The 20524-nt window shown below is 37.6% G+C and overlaps 2 protein-coding genes across 2 annotated transcripts in view; one reads left to right on the top strand and one right to left on the bottom strand.

Moving 5' to 3' along the window:
* LOC131162134 (monothiol glutaredoxin-S6) overlaps positions 1 to 8322 on the top strand; it is a 20804-nt gene extending 12482 nt beyond the window's left edge. Inside the window, exons 2-4 of the mRNA XM_058118323.1 lie at positions 7483 to 7556; positions 7646 to 7744; positions 7871 to 8322. Of these exons, the coding sequence (XP_057974306.1) occupies positions 7483 to 7556; positions 7646 to 7744; positions 7871 to 7926 (229 nt within the window). The 3' untranslated portion in view covers positions 7927 to 8322. The remainder of the gene's footprint in view (positions 1 to 7482; positions 7557 to 7645; positions 7745 to 7870) is intronic.
* LOC131162129 (probable methyltransferase PMT27) lies at positions 8289 to 20524 on the bottom strand. The gene is made up of 8 exons (XM_058118310.1): positions 18943 to 20524; positions 18715 to 18864; positions 11146 to 11416; positions 10892 to 11002; positions 10568 to 10742; positions 9447 to 9719; positions 8969 to 9163; positions 8289 to 8881 (listed from the first exon to the last, which is right to left on the bottom strand). Exons 1-8 carry the CDS (start codon positions 20212 to 20214, stop codon positions 8665 to 8667), a joined length of 2664 nt encoding a protein of 887 aa, XP_057974293.1. The 5' UTR covers positions 20215 to 20524; the 3' UTR covers positions 8289 to 8664.

Genomic DNA, 20524 nt, shown 5'->3' with positions numbered 1-20524 from the left:
AATCGAAACCAACCAGAAATTGGTACAAGATTGCGAGCAATCAATCACAAATACACGTCAAAACAGCATCATCAGAAAATCACAAACAGGGTGACAGAGGAACAGCAGCAGGAGCAGCATACAAGAAACAGAGTATAACTGAGTTTTCACATCAGCAAATCACCATGAAAACACACAGCTTCCTGCCAAGGATGCTGCACAACCTAACCCATGAGGAGGGTGTCGTTAAACGAATCTTAAGCCAACCATAAAATCAGATTTTAGGACTGATTAGAGGAGGATGAGGACAAAAATAAAAAAAACAGGGGAAAAACAAAAATCGGAGTATCAAAACCAATTCAGATAAAGCAGATTTGAAGGAGATCAATGTTCTGAAACCATGTTGTAAAGTTAGAGATGGAGGAGAGAAGAAGAGAAGAGGCATGGTTTTAAATTGAGGTAGTGGGTAGTGTAACATAACGTTAACGAGTGTAGTGGGAAGCGGGAGTAGCAGACATTACATAATGGGAAGCAGGTATAACGGCTATGAATTTTTTTCAAGCAGACACAACCTTATGTATATCAGTGTGTTTGCATTCTTTAAGCTTTTAACCCTTCTTAGAAAGAGTTTTAGTGTATTTTGGATCTTTTAGTTCAACTAAGTTGTTTGGTAAGGGGAAGAAATTTACATTTGTTTTAAACCACTATTGACAGAAAATTATGAGTGGGTGTGTGTTAAGAATTCAATAAGCAGAGAAAGAGAAGAGAAAAAGAACTGAATTGTATTGAATCAATTTTCGAGCAGCAAATACAACTAAGAGAAGAAATATACACTCGAGAGAGAGAGAGCATACTGAGATGTATCAAATACAGAGCAGCCTTTTGAGTATTTATACTACATTGAAGAATCATAACTAATGTAATTGAAAACTAACTGAAAATTAATTGTATCAGTTAACAGTTAAAGATTTAGTTGAGTCTTCTTGAGCTCCTTGATCTGCCTTGAGTTTTTCTTCCTTGGATTTTAATTCCAAGTGGTCAATGTGAGATGCTATACTCCAACACCCCCCCCTCAAGATGAGCATGGATGTTAATAATGTTCATCTTGCGCAAATTATGGTGGAAAGGCAATGAACCAAGAGGCTTTGTAAGGATGTCTGCAAGTTGTAATCGTGAGGGAATATAAAATTTTTTTATAATACACTGTTGTAATTTTTCCCTTAGAAGATGACAATCAATTTGAATATGTTTGGTTCTCTCATGTTGTACTGGATTGGTGGCAATTGACAAAGCTGATTTGCTATCAATATATAACAATGATGGTTGAGGATGAGCAACATTAAGGTCTTGAAGGGCAAAGAGTAACCATTGCACTTCACATGTTGTGGCTGCAAGGGCTCTATATTCTGCTTCAGCAGATGATCTCCTAACTGTGGGCTGCTTCTTAGATTTCCAAGAGATCAATGAATCTCCTAGAAAAACAGAAAAACCAGTGACACTTCTCCTGGTGTCTAGACAACCTGCCCAATCACTGTCAGAGAAAGCCTTCAATTGTAAATTTGAAGATGAAGGGAAAAATAATCCTTGGCGTGCTGTTGCTTTTAAATAACGAAGGACGCAAATAGCAGCTTGATGATGAGATATTGCTGGTTTAACGAGAAACTGACTAAGAACCTGAACAAAATAAGCTAGATCAGGTCATGTAATGGTCAAGTATAAAAGTCTGCCAATTAATCTTCTGTAACCTGAGATATCTTCATAGATATTGGGGTCAGCTGCGCTAAGTTTGATATTTGATTCCATTGAGAAAGCATCTGGCTTGGAACCCAAAAGACCAGTATCTTGGAGTATGTCTAAAGCATATTTCCTTTGACAAAGAGAAATGCCAGACTTTGATCTGGCTGCCTCCAATCCCAGAAAATATTTGAGTTGTCCCAAGTCTTTGATTGTAAATTTATCATGTAAAAATGATTTGAGTTGCTGAATTTCAGTAAGGCTGTCACCTGCTAGAATAACAAGTAGAGCTATAAAAGAAGTAGTTGTTTTCTTAATAAAAAAGAGCAATCAGACTGTCCTCGAGTGAAACCATAATCAAGAAGGGCTTGAGAAAGTTTTGCAAACCATTGTTGAGAGGCTTGCTTTAGTCCATATATACTTTTGAGTAGTTTGCAAACCAAATTGGGCTGCTGAACATCTAAACCAGGCCATATAAACTTCTTCATGTAAATCACCATGTAAAAAGGCATTATTGACATCTAATTGATGGATGTGCCAACACTTGATAGCAGCAACAACTAACAATAATCGAATGGAAGTAATTTTTGCTACTGGAGAAAAGGTGTCAAAGAAGTCTAATCCTTCTTGTTGATTATAACCTTTGGCTACCAGCCTTGCTTTATGTCTTTCAATGGTTCCATCAGCCTTGTATTTCACTCGAAAGACCCATTTATAACCAATGATCTATTTATGTTGAGGGAGAGTAACAAGTTCCCAAGTTTTGTTTAACTCTAAAGCATTTAATTCATTTCTCATAGCAATTTGCCATTCAGGTGATTTGGCAGCCTATTTATATGTCTTTGGTTCCCTAGTAATAGAAATTGAAGTTAAAAAGGTTTTATGGGAATTTGAAAGCCTATTAACCGAAAGAAAAGAAGAAATAGGATAAAGAATACTTGTGTTTGAGGAGCAATCAATTGAAGGAGATGAGTTGTTTGCATAAGGAAACAATGAGACATTACCACAATAATAATCCTGCAGAAATTTTGGTGGATGTTTAACTCTGGAAGATTTTCTGATGTATATATCAGGAGAAATGAGAAATGTTGATTCAGAAGGACCATGGTGAGTGTGAGAAGAGTTTGATGTAGAGGGAGATAATGGGATATTATGACATGAATCAAAAGGAATAGAAGCTGCTGATTCAAAGTGATTTCTATCAATATGAGATGAGTCTAAAGCAGGAAAATTAAATGATGTAGTATGTGGAACAGAAGTAATAGGATTAGAGGAATCATGTTGGAATTCTGAAGGAGGAAACCAAAAACTTGAAATGGCAGAGTTGAGTGGAAGAATTTTGAAAGGAAAAGTGGTTTCATGAAACATAACATCTCTAGAAATAATTATTTTGTTGGTGGTTAAGTCCATGAGTTTATATCCTTTGAAATTAGGAGGATAACCTAAGAATAGACATTTAGTTGCTCTTGGATCAAACTTTTGTCTGTGATTAGCAATTGTAGATGCAAAGCATAAGCAACCAAAAACCTTTAAAGGAGAAAGGTTTGGGGGTTTGTGAAATAGCATTTCAAAAGGTGATTTGTTTTGGAGAAGAGGAGTTGGAATTCGATTTATGATATGGGCAGCAGTCTATATACCATCACTCCAAAAAATCAAAGGTAGGTTTGCTTGAAACATCAGTGCTCGAGCTGTATTTAATAAGTGCTGATGTCTTCTTTCAACGACTCGATTTTGTTGTGGAGTTTCTACACAACTTCTTTGATGCAAGATGCCAAATGTTCTATAAAAGTTGGTAAGAGTAAACTCTGAACCATTGCCTGTTCTTATTGTTTTGACAAAGGTATTAAACTGAGTCAAAACTATTTTACAAAAATCTGGCAGCAAAGATGATACCTCAGATTTGTTTTTAAATAAAAAAACCCAAGTACATCATGTGAAATCATCTACAATGGTTAAGAAAAAATTGAAACCAGAGTATAAGATAGTAGCAAATGGACCCCATACATCACAATGAATCAAATCAAACATTTTATTAGAAGTATGCCGAGATACAGGAAAGGAAAGCTTTTTCTGCTTTGCAAGTGGACAAATCTCAGAGACAGTTGTACAATCAAATGCAATTGAATCTATTGAATAAAAGGAATCCTAGAATTTGAAATATGGCCTAATCTGTAGTGCCAAAGGTTTGACTGAATTTTTGTGGTAGCTAATGCAAAGGATGGTGTAGAATGCAAAGAAGAGGTTGACAGAAAATGCTGGCAAGAATTTGCTTTCGATGAAGCTTCAGAAAAGTGATAAGGTCCTTGTTTCTCAAAGGCAATCCCAATCATCTTCTTCATTGAGTGGTCCTGTGAAAAACAATAAGAGCCAAAGAAGGATATACAAAGATTATAATCTTTGGTTAGTTTAGAAACAGACAATAGGTTCAAAGAAAAGCTAGGAACACACAACACATTATGCAAAAATATTGTGTTAGAAAGTTTCACAGTTCCAGTATATAATGCTGGAACGGTATGACCATTGGGAAGATTAATTGAAATTGAAACTGATTTAGGGGTAGAACAATAAAGTTGAGGTGAACAAATCATATGATCTGTTGCTCCAGTATCCAAGATCCAAGAAAATCCAGAATTTAATTTTGTAGATGCAGAATTACAGTGATTGAAAAAGTTACCAGAAGAATGAGGTGTAGTGGCTAAATTTACTGTTGTTGTGGATGAATCAGTGGTCTGAGTAGATGAACCTGAATTGGCAAGAGCTAAGAGTTTATTGAATTCTTCAGCAGTTAAACTTATCCTTTAGTCCTCATTACTTCGTTGATTGGGGATTTCTTCAGTTGTGATGGCAGCATGTGCAGAAGAAGTATTTCTTTTTCCTTTAGGTCCAGTCCAACTAGGAGGATAACCATGTAATTGAAAGCATTTATCAATTGTATGACCATTGTATCCACAGTGAGTACAATGTAATAAAGATTTCTTGGATTTGTCTTTAGAAAACTTGGACTGAGTAGGCTGAGTATACTAAGTGTATGACTTGGCTAACAACGCATATGTTTCAGTAGCTGAATAATTTCTTTGTTGTCTCTGACTTTCTTCTTGAAGCAACAAAGAAAATACCTTGGCCTTGCTGGGCAATGGAATAGTAAGCAACAACTGACTTCTTATTAAAGCAAAAGAATCATTCAAGCCTACAAGAAACTTTAATATGTAATTTGATTGTTGTCAAAAAACCAAAAAATTGAACAAATCGCAGGTACAAGAAGCCATCTTGCCACATGTACAGGTTGGGAATGGTCTATAACTGTTATACTCATCCCAAAGAGTCTTAAAAGCACTAAAATACTCCGTAATTGAAGATGAGCCCTGGTTTATACAACTTAAAAATTTTTCGAGCTGAAAAACTCTTGGACCATCACTTCTCAAATATCGTGTCTTTAGTTCATTCTAGAGGTCAACAGCTGAAGTAATATATAGTAAGCTATTTCTTATATTTTTAGAAATAGAATTCATGAGCCAAGAAAGCACCAGATTATTTGCACGAAGCCAAGCAGTGTAAAATACGATGAGTAGTAGGAGGAACAGAGATTGAGCCATCAATGAATGCCACCTTGTTCTTGACAGTGAGAGCAATGGTGATCGAACAGCTCCAGGCAATGTAGTTGTCTCTTGCAAAAATCTGAGAAACCAGTAAAGACCCCGGATTATCACTAAGATGAAGAAAATATGGGCTTGAAGGATCATTGGAGAGATGTACAGGAAAATCATCTGATAGATGTGAAGAATCTGAAGAGTTAAGAGGATTTGCATAAGACATTTTGTACAAAAATGCAAGAAATGAAAGATTTTGAAGAAAAATTCCCGAGCAGAATTTTTAGTGTAGATTACAAGAAAAGAATGGAATATATGTGGAAGCAAGAATTTCGCTCTGATACCATGTTAAGAATTCAATAAGCAAAGAAAGAGAGGAGAAAAAGAACTAAATTGTATTGAATCAATTTTCCAGCAGTATACAACTAAGAGAAGAAAAATACAATCAAGAGAGAGAGAGCATACTGAGATGTATCAAATACAGAACAGCCTTTTGAGTATTTATACTACATTGAAGAATCATAACTAATGTAACTGAAAACTAACTGAAAATTAATTATATCAATTAACAGTTAAAGATTTAGTTGAGTCTTCTTGAGCTCCTTGATCTACCTTGAGTTTTTCTTCCTTGGATTTTAATTCCAAGTTGTCAATATGAGATGCTATACTCCAACAGTATGCTTATTTATGCTTTTTCATTATTCTTATGTGTGCTAAATTAATTAATAAAACAAAATATATTATACACCCTATTAATCAAATAAACACATAAGACATACGGATAAGACAAATATACAATAACTAGAAAAGAAAAGAAGGTTGAAATTGAAAAATATAGAGAATAGATATCAAATTGCCTATACTATCAAAATAAAATATTTTATTAACAAATAGTAGTATCAAATTATAATTTTTTTGTGCCATAACTGTCCTGTAGCGGTTACATAACAGCTGTAGCAGCCTTTTTGTAACAGTTGCGGTCTGTAACGGTTGCTACGGGTGTGATTTTTCTTTCAATCGATTCCGCGGTGTGTAACGGTATTGAGAACCTCAAAAATGTTACGTAAGGGCGTTATGTAATGGTTGCGTCCGTTATTCAAAACCATGAGAAGAGGAGAAGAAGAAGAAGAAAAGAGGAAAGAACTGAGCAGCAGTTTCTGGAGTCCAGGTACAGCTCCAGGTCTGCCCTAAAATTTTAGGACAAAAATACCCCCATTAACACAACTTAATTATTAAAATAACATATTCTCTTCTAACTTCTCTTTTTTCCTTTCCTAATAAAGATGTTTATTTACCGACAAGAATAAAATTTTTTTTGGAAAATTCCCTTGGAATTCGGCTGACAACATCTGTTCAAAGAGATGCATCCTTTGGCTTACAGCCGACAGGTAGTTCTTGTTTGGAAATCAATTTTTCCAGAAAACGAGCAAGTACATGGGGAGTTGGATGTTCTTTATTTGTGTAAACAAATGACCAAGTAAGATTGACCAAGCCCAGGTACCCCCTTCCTCACCCTGTCCCTTTTAAAGTTGCATGCACGCACACAAGGCAGTTTGTAGAATAATCTTAAGCAAGGTAGTTTGTGGAATAATCTTAAGCTTGTCTGAATGTGTTGTATATATATTCTTTGGGCCAGCAAATTGGCAGTGACAGAGAACAAAAAAAAAAATTCCCTCCACCTTGTTACTTTTTTAACATTTTATTTTTGTTTCTTTATTGTTTATTTATTTTTTATTTTTCTTTAGTAATAATTGGCTCAGACTGCTTAGTCTATCTATTTGCAAATTACAAACAAATTCAATATATAGCGAATATATATGTGTTTTATTTCAATTCATCTCTCTTTTACATCTATCACTATTAGCTTGAACATTACTCGAACATTATGGTTTGATTTTTCTTTCTTTCTATTATGTCTTGTATCACAATCCCTCCACCATTTAAATCCTAGCTTTGTCCTTGTTCACATAAAATGTTCCATTATGTAACTAACTCACATTAGAAACCACAATAAGGTTGTCTTTCTTACAATAGATTGTGCCCTGAGATTTATAATATTGTTGTTTTTGGTCTGTTGAGCCTTACACAAACTAGCATTGCTGGATAGAGGTTCCTAAAAGAATAGATATCTGATTTATAAAAGCAAAGATCTTTGAATATGTTCTTTTTTCCCTGATGCTAGGTATTCCTTACATGCCAAGCGCATATTCAGTGAACTACATGAGCAGCCTTTTGTTGTGGAACTTGATCTTCGAAGTATTCATCAACTCCAGCTGTTTCATATTAGATTGATTTTTATGAATTGTTGGATGGATTTCAAATAATTTGTTGATAAATGCATTCAGATGATGGATTTGAAATCCAGAATGTTCTTCTAGATTTGGTGGGCAGGCGCACAGTCCCACAAGTCTTTGTGAATGGCAAGCATGTTGGGGGCTGCGATGGTTAGCCCTCTCCTCTCTTTAGTTTAATCTTTCTCCTTTCTCCAAGGCCTTCAACTGAAATTTATAATTTGTCAGGCCTCTCATGGCATTCAACTGTTTTTTGTTTTTTTCTTTTCTTAATGCCAGATCTGAAAATAGCAGTTTCAAATGGTCAGTTGCAGAAACTTCTCAGCAAAAGTTGATGAAGTTGATGAAATACCTGGGATCTTGCGATCTTAGCTGAAGCAACCTATAGAAATCAGAGACTGTATTTTCTGATCCTGACGGTAATCTCTTAGGATATTATAATCCAAAATTGGAAAGTACAGCAAGATCTTATCTTTTCACTGTTCCAAAAAACTACAATCTTTGCTAACACAATGCCTCACTCTTCTTTTCCTCATGAATAATTGAGTTTTACACAGCAATGCTTGTTCTATTTGATGTTTTCTACGATAAGAACCCATTTTATTTGTTTTGAATTGGTTGAATGTTTGTAGACATCTTGAAATTGCGCACTGTTTCAATAGAATGAAAGATGTTAGAATGTAAGATGTTTCCTACATAGAAATAAAATGTTTGTCAGGCTCTTATTTCAACTGTAAAAATTGCACCATTCTGGCTTTGCCAGTGATAGATGACAACTACAATAAAATTGATGTTACATTTGATTAAAAATCCTCCAACACATCAAAATCGACAAATAAAACAAATCTTGCCCTGCCTTATCCTCAAGAGCAGGTGCAAGTCCAATATCTATAGGAAAAATTCTATTTCTAGCGAAGCATCAAACACAAGTTAGCTTTGGAAAGAATCTCAACTAGTAAGATTACATTTGAAGGAGCCTCCAACTCTACAGAAAGGCAAAACATCCCAAGTGTCTGCTTGGGAATGGCCAACCGTCTCCATTTCCTTGCACATAAATGCCATCTTTTGCACGATCAGGACGAGGCAGAGAATGAGCTGGGCCGCCACTCAGATTTTTGTGCAGCGAGTACAATTTCCTGCTTTGAGGAGAAAGCCACATGAACATTCCAGTGCAGGGACTTCAACAGGCCCTCGACTTCCTCGGTGGCACTCGGCTCGTCCCGTACGATCAGCCTGCCTCCAGGCCTTACTATTCTATCAACCTCTGCCAACACCGAGACAAGTGTGCACCTGCGGAAAGAGCCACGACATTAGGGTTCAGAGGTGAAATATGAATGGGCATGAGATATGGTAAAATGTCACCAATGAATGGTGTACCTCTTCTGGAGCCTGGAGAAGAGATGATCGGCATGCAGGAGATCATAGGTTCTGGGGTAGGTGCTGAAGGATTCACACCAATCGTGGTATATCCCGAACAGCCCCCTCTCATAGATTATGGGAAGAGTGTCTGGAGAATCTGTATTCACCACATTCATCACCCACACTTTCTGGTTCCTCAGTGCTGCTGCAAACCTGCATCCATACAGAGTCACTCTTTAACATTAATTTATGCCTACCCAAAGAACTCTTGTATTAGCTTTCATAAATCATAATGAAATAATCTTTGCATATCAATTCTATATCTTGGTCTTTACAGATAAAAAGATTCATGTTCGCATATTTATTCATTTTTTTTTTTTTTTTTTATAAATATTGATCAAATAATAATGTTAATGACAATATAAAAAGAAGAGGAAGAAGAAGAAGAAGAGGAGAGTAGCAGCAGCAGCAGCATAAACTTAGTGAGATTTTATACCCGCCATAAACAGCCCTCATGTCCATGACATTTCTGATGGCGGACCAGGTGATGCCCAGCTCGGTTAAATAAGACTTGGACACCACTCGTTTCCAGTGGTCGAAATCTGAGGTGAAATCGTCGGGCGCTGGTTTCCCATAAACGCCGGTCTGGGAGCTGTTGAGCCAGTAGGGGGGCATCTGTAGCCGGCGAGGCCATTGCTCTGGCCATTTAGTTCCCCTCTCACCTTCTTCAACCGGCACGCGGTGCACGCATGACTGTAGAGGCACATACCTGCATGCATCCAACCATTTATTAATTCATCGCAACCTCCCATAATTAATTGATTAATTGTACTCCATCAGTCATCATCTTCTTCCTGCCGAATCATGAAGATAGCTTTCCATATCCACTCTTTTCTTTATAATATATTAATTTTTTGCTTTTTAGTTTAATTGATTGAAAAAATTACACCATTAAGGGCACTTTGAAACGATTTATAAAATAAAAATAATTTATGGGACTAATACAACTCAAAAAAATTATTATATCATCATTATTATTATTGCTGACGTTTTCTTGTAACCCGTAAAAATAAGTTACTGATAAGTGACTTATCCTTTTTGACCTATTGGTGTTAAAAATAGAAGCTTAAAAAGGTCAATCTATATATGTATATTTATTGAACGATTAAAAAATAAAGTAATTTTCAAAAATATCATGAAACCTGTGGTTTTGCCACTCTGCCCCGCACCTTCTTTACCACCCAACCTCTCTGTCTATATATTCTACTTTTCCACCGTCTATGCCCGCCTTTAATTCTCTCTCTGTTCTGTTTTTCTTTCTTCCCCATCTTCTTTAAATTGCAAAAGTAATAATAATGAATTGCAGGCACAACTTGCATCCAAATGGGTAACATGGGTTGAGGTCTACTCTTAAATACAAAAAGTTTCACCCAAGTAATTTTTTACAGCTATCTCCGTCTTCTTTTTTTCTTTTAAGGTCATAATTAATTAATGACATTTAATTAAAAGAGAGAGTGGGGGGGGGGGGGGGGGGTTGGTGTGGAATAATTAGGCAGGCAGATGGGATAGAATTGAAGAAGAACGAAGAAGAAAGAAAGATCTGTATACAGTACGTACCAGGCAGCATTTGGGTCGTCATCACCCTTGCAAATTGGGGGTTTGCTGTGCTTTCTGCTGTCATAGCAGTCATTGGAGGTGGGTTTGCGGTATACGGCTGCCCCCACCGAGTTCAATTTATCCTTCCTTATAGTCACCAGCTCCCAGCACATTGATTTTGTCAGTGTTTTCATTTCTACATATTAAAAAACACAAAACAAAAAGACAAGATATATAGAGGGTCATGACTCATGGGGTTGGTACTGTTAACTCCAAATTCTGTCATTAAAGAAAGCCCCAAATTTAAAATTTTAAAATGATACAAGTTGTTTTGTGAGTGTAAACCTTTCCAGATTTCCACGTCTTCTTGAAGCGTCTGGTAGACGGGAGTGGCAGACCAGACAAAATAGCCGCCGGGCCTCAGAACCCGATTCAGCTCCAAGAGAAGAGCACCACCTTCACATTCACATGCATCTACCGTCAGTTTTTAAAATTTAATTTCCTAGCTAGCATTCAAATTATTTTTTTTTTTTAAGGAAAGGGGGGGGGGGGGGGAATAGAGATAAAAGGGTTAATTTAAAAATCAAAGAAGTACGTGCCTTCAACGTGCCAGGGAACACGGCAGCGAGCACAGTGAACAAGATCAAAGACGCGGCTAGGGAAGGGGAGGCGCTGGGAACCCATGACGGCGGAGATGGCGGGGATCCCCCTCTCCAGCGCAAACTGAACTTGTGCCTCGTGCTCGTCTTTTGGGGCGAACGACATTGCCAGCACGTCTCTGTCGAACAGAAATCCACCGAAGCTGGCCACCCCGCACCCCACGTCCAGTATCACCCTCGTCTGCTTCCCCCATGCTATCTTCGGCACCGCCTGCACCCATTCATTCACCAACCAAATTAATTATTATATCTATTCTCTTATAAAGATTTCAAAATGTTTAGCTTACATTAAATGCAATATTTTAATTTCAGTATAGATTATGATATTTTCTTGGATTTATTTTTTATAGAAAGAAGAAATTTAAATTTAAAACATATGTATATGGATGTCATGTTGGCATAATTACTCAAAAAGAAGATCTATCTTTTAATGAGATTTACGTTTAATGTCTTAACCCTTAACCCTTAATTATGACCTCTATATATTTTCTTCTTAATGAGATGAGCTGATTTCAAAACTTTCAAAAGCTTATTTAAGTATGGTTTTTGAATACAAAAATGTTGAAATGATTATTTAACCCTTTTATTACTGTTTAGCACTTAATCATATCAATATTTTTGATCAATTCCGTGCTATTATTTTAATTAATAAAAATTAATTTAGTGAACATTAATATTTATTAATAACAACTAATTATGAACATATACTAGCACACCTCACATCTTAAAATTTATTATTAATTTAGTGATATTAAAAAGTAACAGAGATCTGTTTAAATTTTAAAATATAAATAATTTGTAAAGAGTACTAATATATTACAATCTATAACTTTTTTTAAATAATTGGCTTTTTTAATAAAAAAAAAATGAGTAGTGAAAGAATTTTATAATTAATAGAAGAGATAGTTATTAAAGTACGTATAGATCATAGCTGTGACTAGGGGTAAGCATGGTTTGGTTAATCAAGTCATTACCTTCAAACCATTAATTGAACCAAAAATTTCAGGATGGAGATCGACATGCGTTATCCCTTCCTTTTGTAGAAATTCTGACATGTGGACAACCTCCAGATGTCTATTTTCTTCACTAACATGGTGATTACATTTCGTTCGTCGACATGGTGACACGTGGACAACCCCCGAATGTCCACAATGTTTGATAACCATTTGAACATCTTATGGAGATACTTGAAGACTTTTCAAGAATCAAGAAGCCCCGAGTTGTGATTTTACAATTCTAAGACTCAAGACCCTTGTGGGCTCCACATGGATCTACTGGGTCCCATATAGCTACTCTAGGCCTACCACAGGTTGGGCCTCCCTTTTATTTTTATTTTATTTAATTAATTGCATTATGAGTTGTTAAATACTTAATTTGTGAGAGATTTATGTGAGTTAATTTGTGAACATTAAGTGAGTTGTCTCCCATGCCTGTATGGGGACGTTTAGGTCATTTATTGCTAGGTCTTTACTTTCCCTATATATATTGCTATTGTAAAAGCTGAAAAGAAGTCGAGTATTGTTATTGAGTAAAATAAATGTTTCTCCTTTGAAAGCTGTGAGCTTTGTTTTGATCCTTTTAATTGAGTGGCGAGAGGCTACATCGTTCTCTTCGGAAATCAGTTGGTGTGAGACCAACATCTATCCATCACATCTTTATCATCTCTAATCCTCCCCGCCATCGCAGATGAATAACACCCATAGCACTTTCACATAGATCATAAAAGATTTGAAGGAATTCTTGGATTGATTTGCGTTCGTTGATCATTGGTAAGTTATCCAGTGATTCCACACGGTAATTTTCATCTCAATCCGTCCATAACTTGATTGAACATCTTTGTTTAAGATTCCATAAGCTCCCATTACAAAAAAAAAAAAACCCTAAAAATCTTATCTTGAATATCAAAACCGTCGCTGGTCAGGCGACTGACCCCCTTATGTTCAGTCGACTAACCCCTTTACAGCTCTCAGTATCTCACTAAAATCTTAGTCAGGCGACTGAACCCACTGGCCTAGTCGACTGACCCTTTTCTACTCTCGGTATTTCATCTGAAATCTCAGACAGGCGACTGACCCTACTACCCCAGTCAACTGAATCCACCCTGAACCTTAAATTCTCAGCATTGTTTACACATAATTGCTTGTATTTTGTGGGAATATGATTGTGATAATTTAAACTTAATTTCTTGAATGAATGAATAGCATCTTTATGGCATATCACTTTATTATTTTGTGAAAAATCTATTTGATATTGGATTTGAATCAAACTATATACCCTTTCAAAATCCTTCGACATGTTTGATAAAGCATGATTTATTTTGTTTAATGTTTGATTGGTTAAATTCTGAGTTCAAAGTGTTTATCATGTGTGTTGTTTGAGGGTGAAACTTGTAGGATTAGGTCACCCTATCCCGTCCTACATCATCTTGGTATCAGAGCCTAGGTCGGATTAGGTGAACCTTCTAAGTCCTAAGATCTTCATTATCCATCTTTCGAATTGATGTGTGATTTTCACTATAAAAACCTTCCCATCTTTAAAAGCCTTAAACAAAAAAGTTGTGGAAAATTTTCTTTACTTTCTTTTGACACCAGAATCACCTTATTTGAAGTTTTGTAGAAAAAGCTATGCCCAAAATACCAAAGGGTGTCTGCGGTTGAAAATCCATTAGCAGCTTTCGGGTTTCTAGAAAAACGGGTGATGGTTTTGCCCAGGCCAGCTTGCCTATATTCTGAATTTTGGATATTTGGAGCTACAATTTGGTTAGGTTTACACTTGATCCTACTTTGTGTGACCAAACACCATTCTATGGGCTTCTCTAGTGTGTCTGAATCCTTGTCCAACCCCTAGGATGTCTACTTAAATTAGGAATCCTTACTGAGGTCGTAGGATTAGTGATGAAAGAGGACCACCTATGCCTCCTAGAGAGAGACCTCCTCTCCTTCCACAATGGCGATTGAATCATTAGAATGACTTTTCTAGGAGACCCCCATGTCATGAGACCTATGCCCAACATTGGGACGATGAGGGCTATGACATTGATGACCTTCATGTTAGGAGACCTTACCGTAGGGACCGTCGTGATCCATACAAGGATGTAATGAGGATAGAAGTCCCCACCTATGATGGACAAAAGGATCCTAAAGTCTTCCAAGATTGGTTGATTCAGATGGATGCTTATTTTGATTGGTGTAAGATGAATGACCTTCATCGGGTTATGTTTGCAAAAATGCAATTAACGGGGCAAGCCAAGCTCCATTAGATAAATGTCGAGAGGCAGGAAGTGAGGTTAAATCATCGACCCATTGAGCATTGGGATCTAATGAAGGACAGGTTAAAAGAGAAGTACGAACCCCTTAGTTATAGAGAGCACCTTATAGATCAGCTTTACAGTTTGCGTCAAAGTAGCATGACTGTTTCAGAATACATGATTCAATTCGATGAGTTGTTTATAAGATGTGATGTCTATGAGACTGATAGTCAACAGACCTCCCGATTTTGCCTAGGATTAAAGCCTAAACTGAGGAGAAAACTGTTCCCATATCACATTGAGTCCCTTGAACATGCCTATAATTTAGCTTATGACTTTGAGCAAATTACTAAAGGGCCTATAGGAAAATAGTTTTCAAATGAGCCACACTCTCAAAGGGTATCGAATTACAACTAGTCCCAACCAGCACAATCAGGTCTAGTCACCTCCTGAGAGAGTAATCCCATAGTCCAACAACCTATGGACAAAGGAAAAGCACCCGTGAACTTGACACTTGATATGGCAAATGGTGATAAAAATAAGAAGGAAAAGAAAGAGACTTGTGGTGAAACCTTAAACACCATGAGTAAAATGCTGTGTGAGCAGGAGAGTCAAAATACCAAGGTAGTGTCGATGGATGTTCCTAAGGAGACTGAAATACCCTTTCTTGGAAAAGAAACACCCTTAGAAGTATCATCTCTACCTTCTGAGTTTAAGGATGTCCTATTTGAGCCACCTAGTGAGTCATCTCCTGCGACAAAGCTTTCACATGTCACAAATCTTGTTCCTGGTTCATTTTTGCCTCATTTATCACATCATAGAGTGAACTCGACAGAATATGAGGAGCTGACACCAGTGCATGAATTGAAGGAACCTAACCTTGTTTAGAAGAGTTTAGGTACACTTGACTACCCTACTTTTCCTAATCCCAAGGAATAAAACACTTTGAGCCTGTGCATCCATAATAGAACAAACAATAAGATTGTCATCAAGAATAGGTTTCTCAAAATCATTGTTTCCAATAGGGATGTGAAGCTCATAGGTTACTTATTGAAAGCCTTGAGGACCATGTTAGGCACCGGGCTTAAATGTCCTAGTGCTTATCACCTGCAAACCAATGGGCAAGTTGAGGTAGTTGATAGGAGCCTTAGTAGCCTATTAAGATGTTTCATAGTTGAACACTTCATAGCTTGGGGTTTATGCCTTCCTATGGCCAATGTTGCATTAAGTTGTTCAGAAAATAGGACCATATGCCTTAGCCCGTGTCAGGTTATCATAGGATATAGTCCTAGAAAGCATATAGATCTTGTCCCATTACCTCTGCAAGTTAGATTGAGCAAACAAGCCGATGCATTTGCTAAACACATATATGACCTACACTCTGAAGTTAGAAAGAAGGTCAACTTGAACAATGAACATTATAAATCTATTGCTGATAATCATCGCAGGTTGTAAGAATTTTCAGAGGGTGATATGGTTATGATCCTTATTCGTCCCGAACGAATTCTGGTAGGAAAGGTAAGAAAGTTATATGCTTTCAAGATTTTAAATAAAATCAATTCTAATGCTTATATGATTGATATTCCCACTAAATTTGGCATTAGTAACGTGTTTATTGTTGAAGACTTAACCTCATTTCTTAAAACTTCTACTTTCGTGGAACCTCCTATTTCTAACCCTACAAGTGATCATCCCACTCCGTTCTCTACTTATCATGCACCCGAACCACAGAAATTACGTTTGCCACCATCACCACTGATATCCAAGAACCGTGATAAAATTGAGGAAATTATGGATAATAAAATCATGATCACATGAACTGGATCCTATCAGAAATTCTGGGTCAAGTGGAGAGATAAATCAATTTCAGAGCGCAGCTGGATTTTAAAGGAAGATCTAATTTGTGTCGGCCTGGGATGTTACTCCCAGCACTTCGTCTTTCATTCTTCTGGGAAGAATTCTTTTGGGCCCGGGAGAGATGATGGGGATCAGCATGCACTACTCCTTCCTTTTGTAGATGTTTTGACACGTGGACAACCTCCAGATGTCTACGTTCTTTACCGACATAGTGACTACATTTCGTTCACCAAGATGGTGACATGTGGACAACCCCCAAATATCCATAATGCTTGATAACCATTTGAAGATCTTATGGAGATACTTGAAGATCTTATGGAAATACTTGAAGATCTTATGGAGATACTTGAAGACTTTTTAGAATCAAGAAGCCCCGAGTTGTGATTTTACAATTCTGAGACTCAAAACCCTTGTGGACCCCACACGGATCTATTGGGTCCTACATAGCTACTCTAGGCCTCCCACAGCTTGAGCCTCCCTTTTAACTTTATTTATATTTAATTAATTACATTATGAGTTGTTAAGTACTTAATTTGTGGGAGTTTTATGTGAGTTAATTTGTGAACATTAAGTGAGTTGTCTCCCATGCCTGTATGGGGACGTTTATGTCATTTATTGATAGGTCTTTATTTTCCCTTATATATTGATATTGTAAAAGCTGAAAAGAAGTCAATTATTGTTATTGGGTAAAATAAAGGTTTCTCCTTTGAAAGCTTTGAGCTTTGTTCCGATCCTTGTGATTGAGTGGCGAGAGGCTACACCGTTCTCTTCGGAGATCAGTTGGTGCGAGACCAACATCTATCCATCTCATCTTTATCATCTCTAATCCTCCCCACCATCGCAGACGAATAACACCTGCAACACTTACGCATAGATCATAGAATATTTGAAGGAATTCTTGGTTTGATTTGCGTTCGTTGATCATTGGTAAGTTATCCAGCGATTCCACATGGCAATATTCATCCCAATCCATCCATAACTTGATTGAACATCTTTGTTTAAGATTCCATAAGCCCTCGTTACAAAACAAACCCTAAAAATCTCGTCTTGAATATCAAAACCGTCGCTGGTCAGGCAACTGACCCCTTCATGTTTAGTCGACTGACCCCTTTACAACTCTTGGTATCTGACTAAAATCTTAGTCAGGCGACTGACCCCATTGGCCCAGTCAATCGACCCTTTTCTACTCTTGATATTTCATCTCAAATCTCAAACAGGCAACTGACCCTACTACCCCAGTCAACTGAATCCATCTTGAACCTTGAATTCTCAGCATTGTTTACACATAATTACTTGTCATTTGTGGGAATATTATTGTGATAATTTAGACTTATTTTCTTGAATGAATGAATAGCATCTTTATGACATGTCACTTGATTCTTTTGTGAAAGATTTATTTGGGATTGGATTTGAATCAAAACTATATACCCTTTCAAAATCCTTGGACATACGTGATAAAACATGATTTTTTTTTTTTGTTTAATGTTTGATTGGTTAAATTTTGAATTCAAAGTGTTTATCATGTGTGTTGTTTGACAATGAAACTCATAGGATTAGGTCATCCTGTCCCGTCCTACATCATTTCAATTCATCAGAAAATAAGAACCTAAGCCGAACCATTTAAAACGGTTAACCAAATTTGGTTAACCATTTCTTAGATTAATATCTAATGTTTAACTAATAGAATTGTTAAGTATAATTTAAAATTTTAAAGTCACTGAAAATAATATATTTTTTTTTTCATAATAATCAACATTTCTCCTGAGATTTCAAAATTTTAGGGACCTCTTTTGAGATTTTAGGTTTTAAAAATCTCAGGAACCTCCTCTTAGGTTTATAAAAAAAATACAAATTTTTCTATAAATTTTATTAAAAGGACAAGTTTTTCGAGGAAAGGTTCGTATAAATTTCAGGGGAGATTTATACCATTTTTGAAACCACGGAAAAATGTTCCTATTTTTTTTGTCAAACCTTAGGAGTCTTTTGTCCTGAAATTTAAGCATGAATATTAGATTAATATAACTTTTAAAATTTAAATTATTAAAATTTTATATATATAATATGTATTTTATATGTATATTTATAATATATAAATTTGATTCGATCCGATTATTTGTGGTTATTGAGTGCACCAAATCGAAACAGAACTGTCAACTGAAAAAAAATTAAGAACTCCAAATAGAAATTGAACTGAAAAATGGTTAAACTATCTTTTAGTTCCATTTGATTCAGTTTTGAAATATGGTTTGGTCTTTCGATTTTTTTTGCCCACCCTCGCCGATAAGAAGTGAGCACGCTTCGATTTTTTAAAAAAGAAAAAAAAAATTTTAATTTATTATTTTTAAGAGTAATGCTTCTAAAATAATGAATGCATGGGCGCGTTGAATGATAAGTTTGACTTGTACCTTCTCCACGAAGTCAATGTAGTGGAGCGCACCGTGTATGAACTGGGTCCCACCGCCCGGGAACGTCAGGAACTCCCCCGTCACCTTTACCCAATTCTGGTGCCCCTTCACCTCCGCCAGCTTCGTGTGCGGAACGTTGTGATACCATATCTGTTTGGACACCACATTAAAAGTAAATGCCACTCACCCCATATCAATAACAATCTAACGGTTCAGATTCGATCATACCTTTTCTCTGCTCTGCGGCCACTCGATCGGCTTCTTGTACGCCTCCGGAAGTGGGACGAGGCACGTCGGTGCCTCCTCCGGACAATGCCTCTCCCGGTGCTCGTAATGTTTCCTGGTGCGCAGTTTCCTTATCGCCTTCTCGTTGTCCAAGCACGGTATGTAGTCCGTGCCCGCCGTAACGTTGCAGAGCTGCCACGTGTACCCTCCTACGCTCCCGTCCGTGCCCCTCCCGTCGCTATTGCTTCTCCCGTTCTGGTTATCGGACTGATCCGCCTGAGTCGACCAGGACTTCGCGTTTGATTCCTCCCGGGTTCCCGACTCGGCGCCAGAGTCAAACTCCCCGGGCTTGATCTGTTTGGTGGGGCTTCTCTCGTCAGGCTCCGGCTCTGGTTCCGATTCCTTTTGGCTTTCTTGATTTTCGGGTTGGGTCTGGACCTGTTCTAACGTTGATGGAGTTTGGGACTCCCGAGCTGTGTCTGTGCTGGTCTGCGCTTGTTGGGGTCTCCCGTTTTTATTGCCTTCATCGTCCGTTGGTTCTTGAGTACTCGTCTCTTGCTGCGATTGCTCTTTCTCTGTTTCATCCGACGTCTCTTTCTGAGACTGATCTTTTGTGTTTTCACTGCTTTCGCTTTCCCCGGAATGGTTTTGATTTTGGTCTTCAACATTAATTCCCATGTTCATTACCCCTTTGCTTTCTTCTTCGGGAATTTTCTCCGTCTTGATTTCCGGTTTATTTTGCTCTGCGTTTTCTTCCTCTTGATATTTCTGATTCTCGCTCTGACCGCTTGTTACCTCCGCCTGTTGGGTTTGGGTCATGGAACTTTCCTCAGAGACTTGATTCTCACTTTCGTTGCCCGATTCTTGTTTGTAGTTGTCGTTCTTCCCGAACGATTCCGATGACGCCGCGTGAAATTCCTGATGGGCCTTTTCGTCCACAGCGGCAGCGTCGGATTGGGGGCGGGGCTCGTCGGATTTGATGGCGTCGTCGGGGAGATCGCCGGGATTGTCTTCGAAAACAGGGGAGTCTTTTTTATTGAAGGAGGCGGAGTTGGAGATATGGGCATCGCCGGAGGAAGAAAATGCGGCGTTGCCAGAGTCGGCGGTGGTGACGGTGGAGGTGGAGGTGCGAGTGGTGGTTTGTGGGGGGCCGACGGAGTTGGAGGTGAGCATCCAGACTCCCAGAACGCACATCGCTATGAACACCGCCGTGGTCACCGTCGACGCGTAGGAAGTGGACGGCCGCTTGTGGGGCCGCGCCTTACCCAGAGCCATAGTGGTAGCGACAGAGAGACAGAGAGATTGAGAGATTTACAAAGTAAATTAAGATTGGTTTACGATTATGCTTTTGGAGGAGAAGAAGAGGTTGCCGTAGTGTTCAGAGAGAGGAGAGATTGGAATGTCTCAAAGATCCATAAGAGTCGGAGGGGAGTTCGTCAATTAAGACAGATCACAACTTTCTGTGGAGCAAAGGCATAAGAAAAATTGACTTTGTAAATCGTATGCAGTATTGATTTTTATTTATTTATTTATTTATTTTTTTAGAAAAAGAGTAAACAATAAAATAAAAAAATGGCTTTCAAAT

The sequence above is a fragment of the Malania oleifera genome, chromosome 1 (genome assembly GCF_029873635.1).
Source record: "Malania oleifera isolate guangnan ecotype guangnan chromosome 1, ASM2987363v1, whole genome shotgun sequence".
In the NCBI taxonomy this organism is placed as follows: Eukaryota; Viridiplantae; Streptophyta; class Magnoliopsida; order Santalales; family Ximeniaceae; genus Malania; species Malania oleifera.
This window is presented reverse-complemented; position numbering and strand designations above follow the sequence as displayed.

Bases quoted from the DNA above. Each gene is read 5' to 3' on its own strand.
- LOC131162129 (XM_058118310.1), bottom strand. From the start codon at position 20,214: ATGGCTCTGGGTAAGGCGCGGCCCCACAAGCGGCCGTCCACTTCCTAC. The intron at 11,417-18,714 runs GTACAAGTCAAA...GAATGGGTGCAG, and splicing joins ACATTGACTTCGTGGAGAAG to GCGGTGCCGAAGATAGCATG. The intron at 8,882-8,968 runs GTACACCATTCA...CTCTTTCCGCAG, and splicing joins TTCTCCAGGCTCCAGAAGAG to GTGCACACTTGTCTCGGTGT.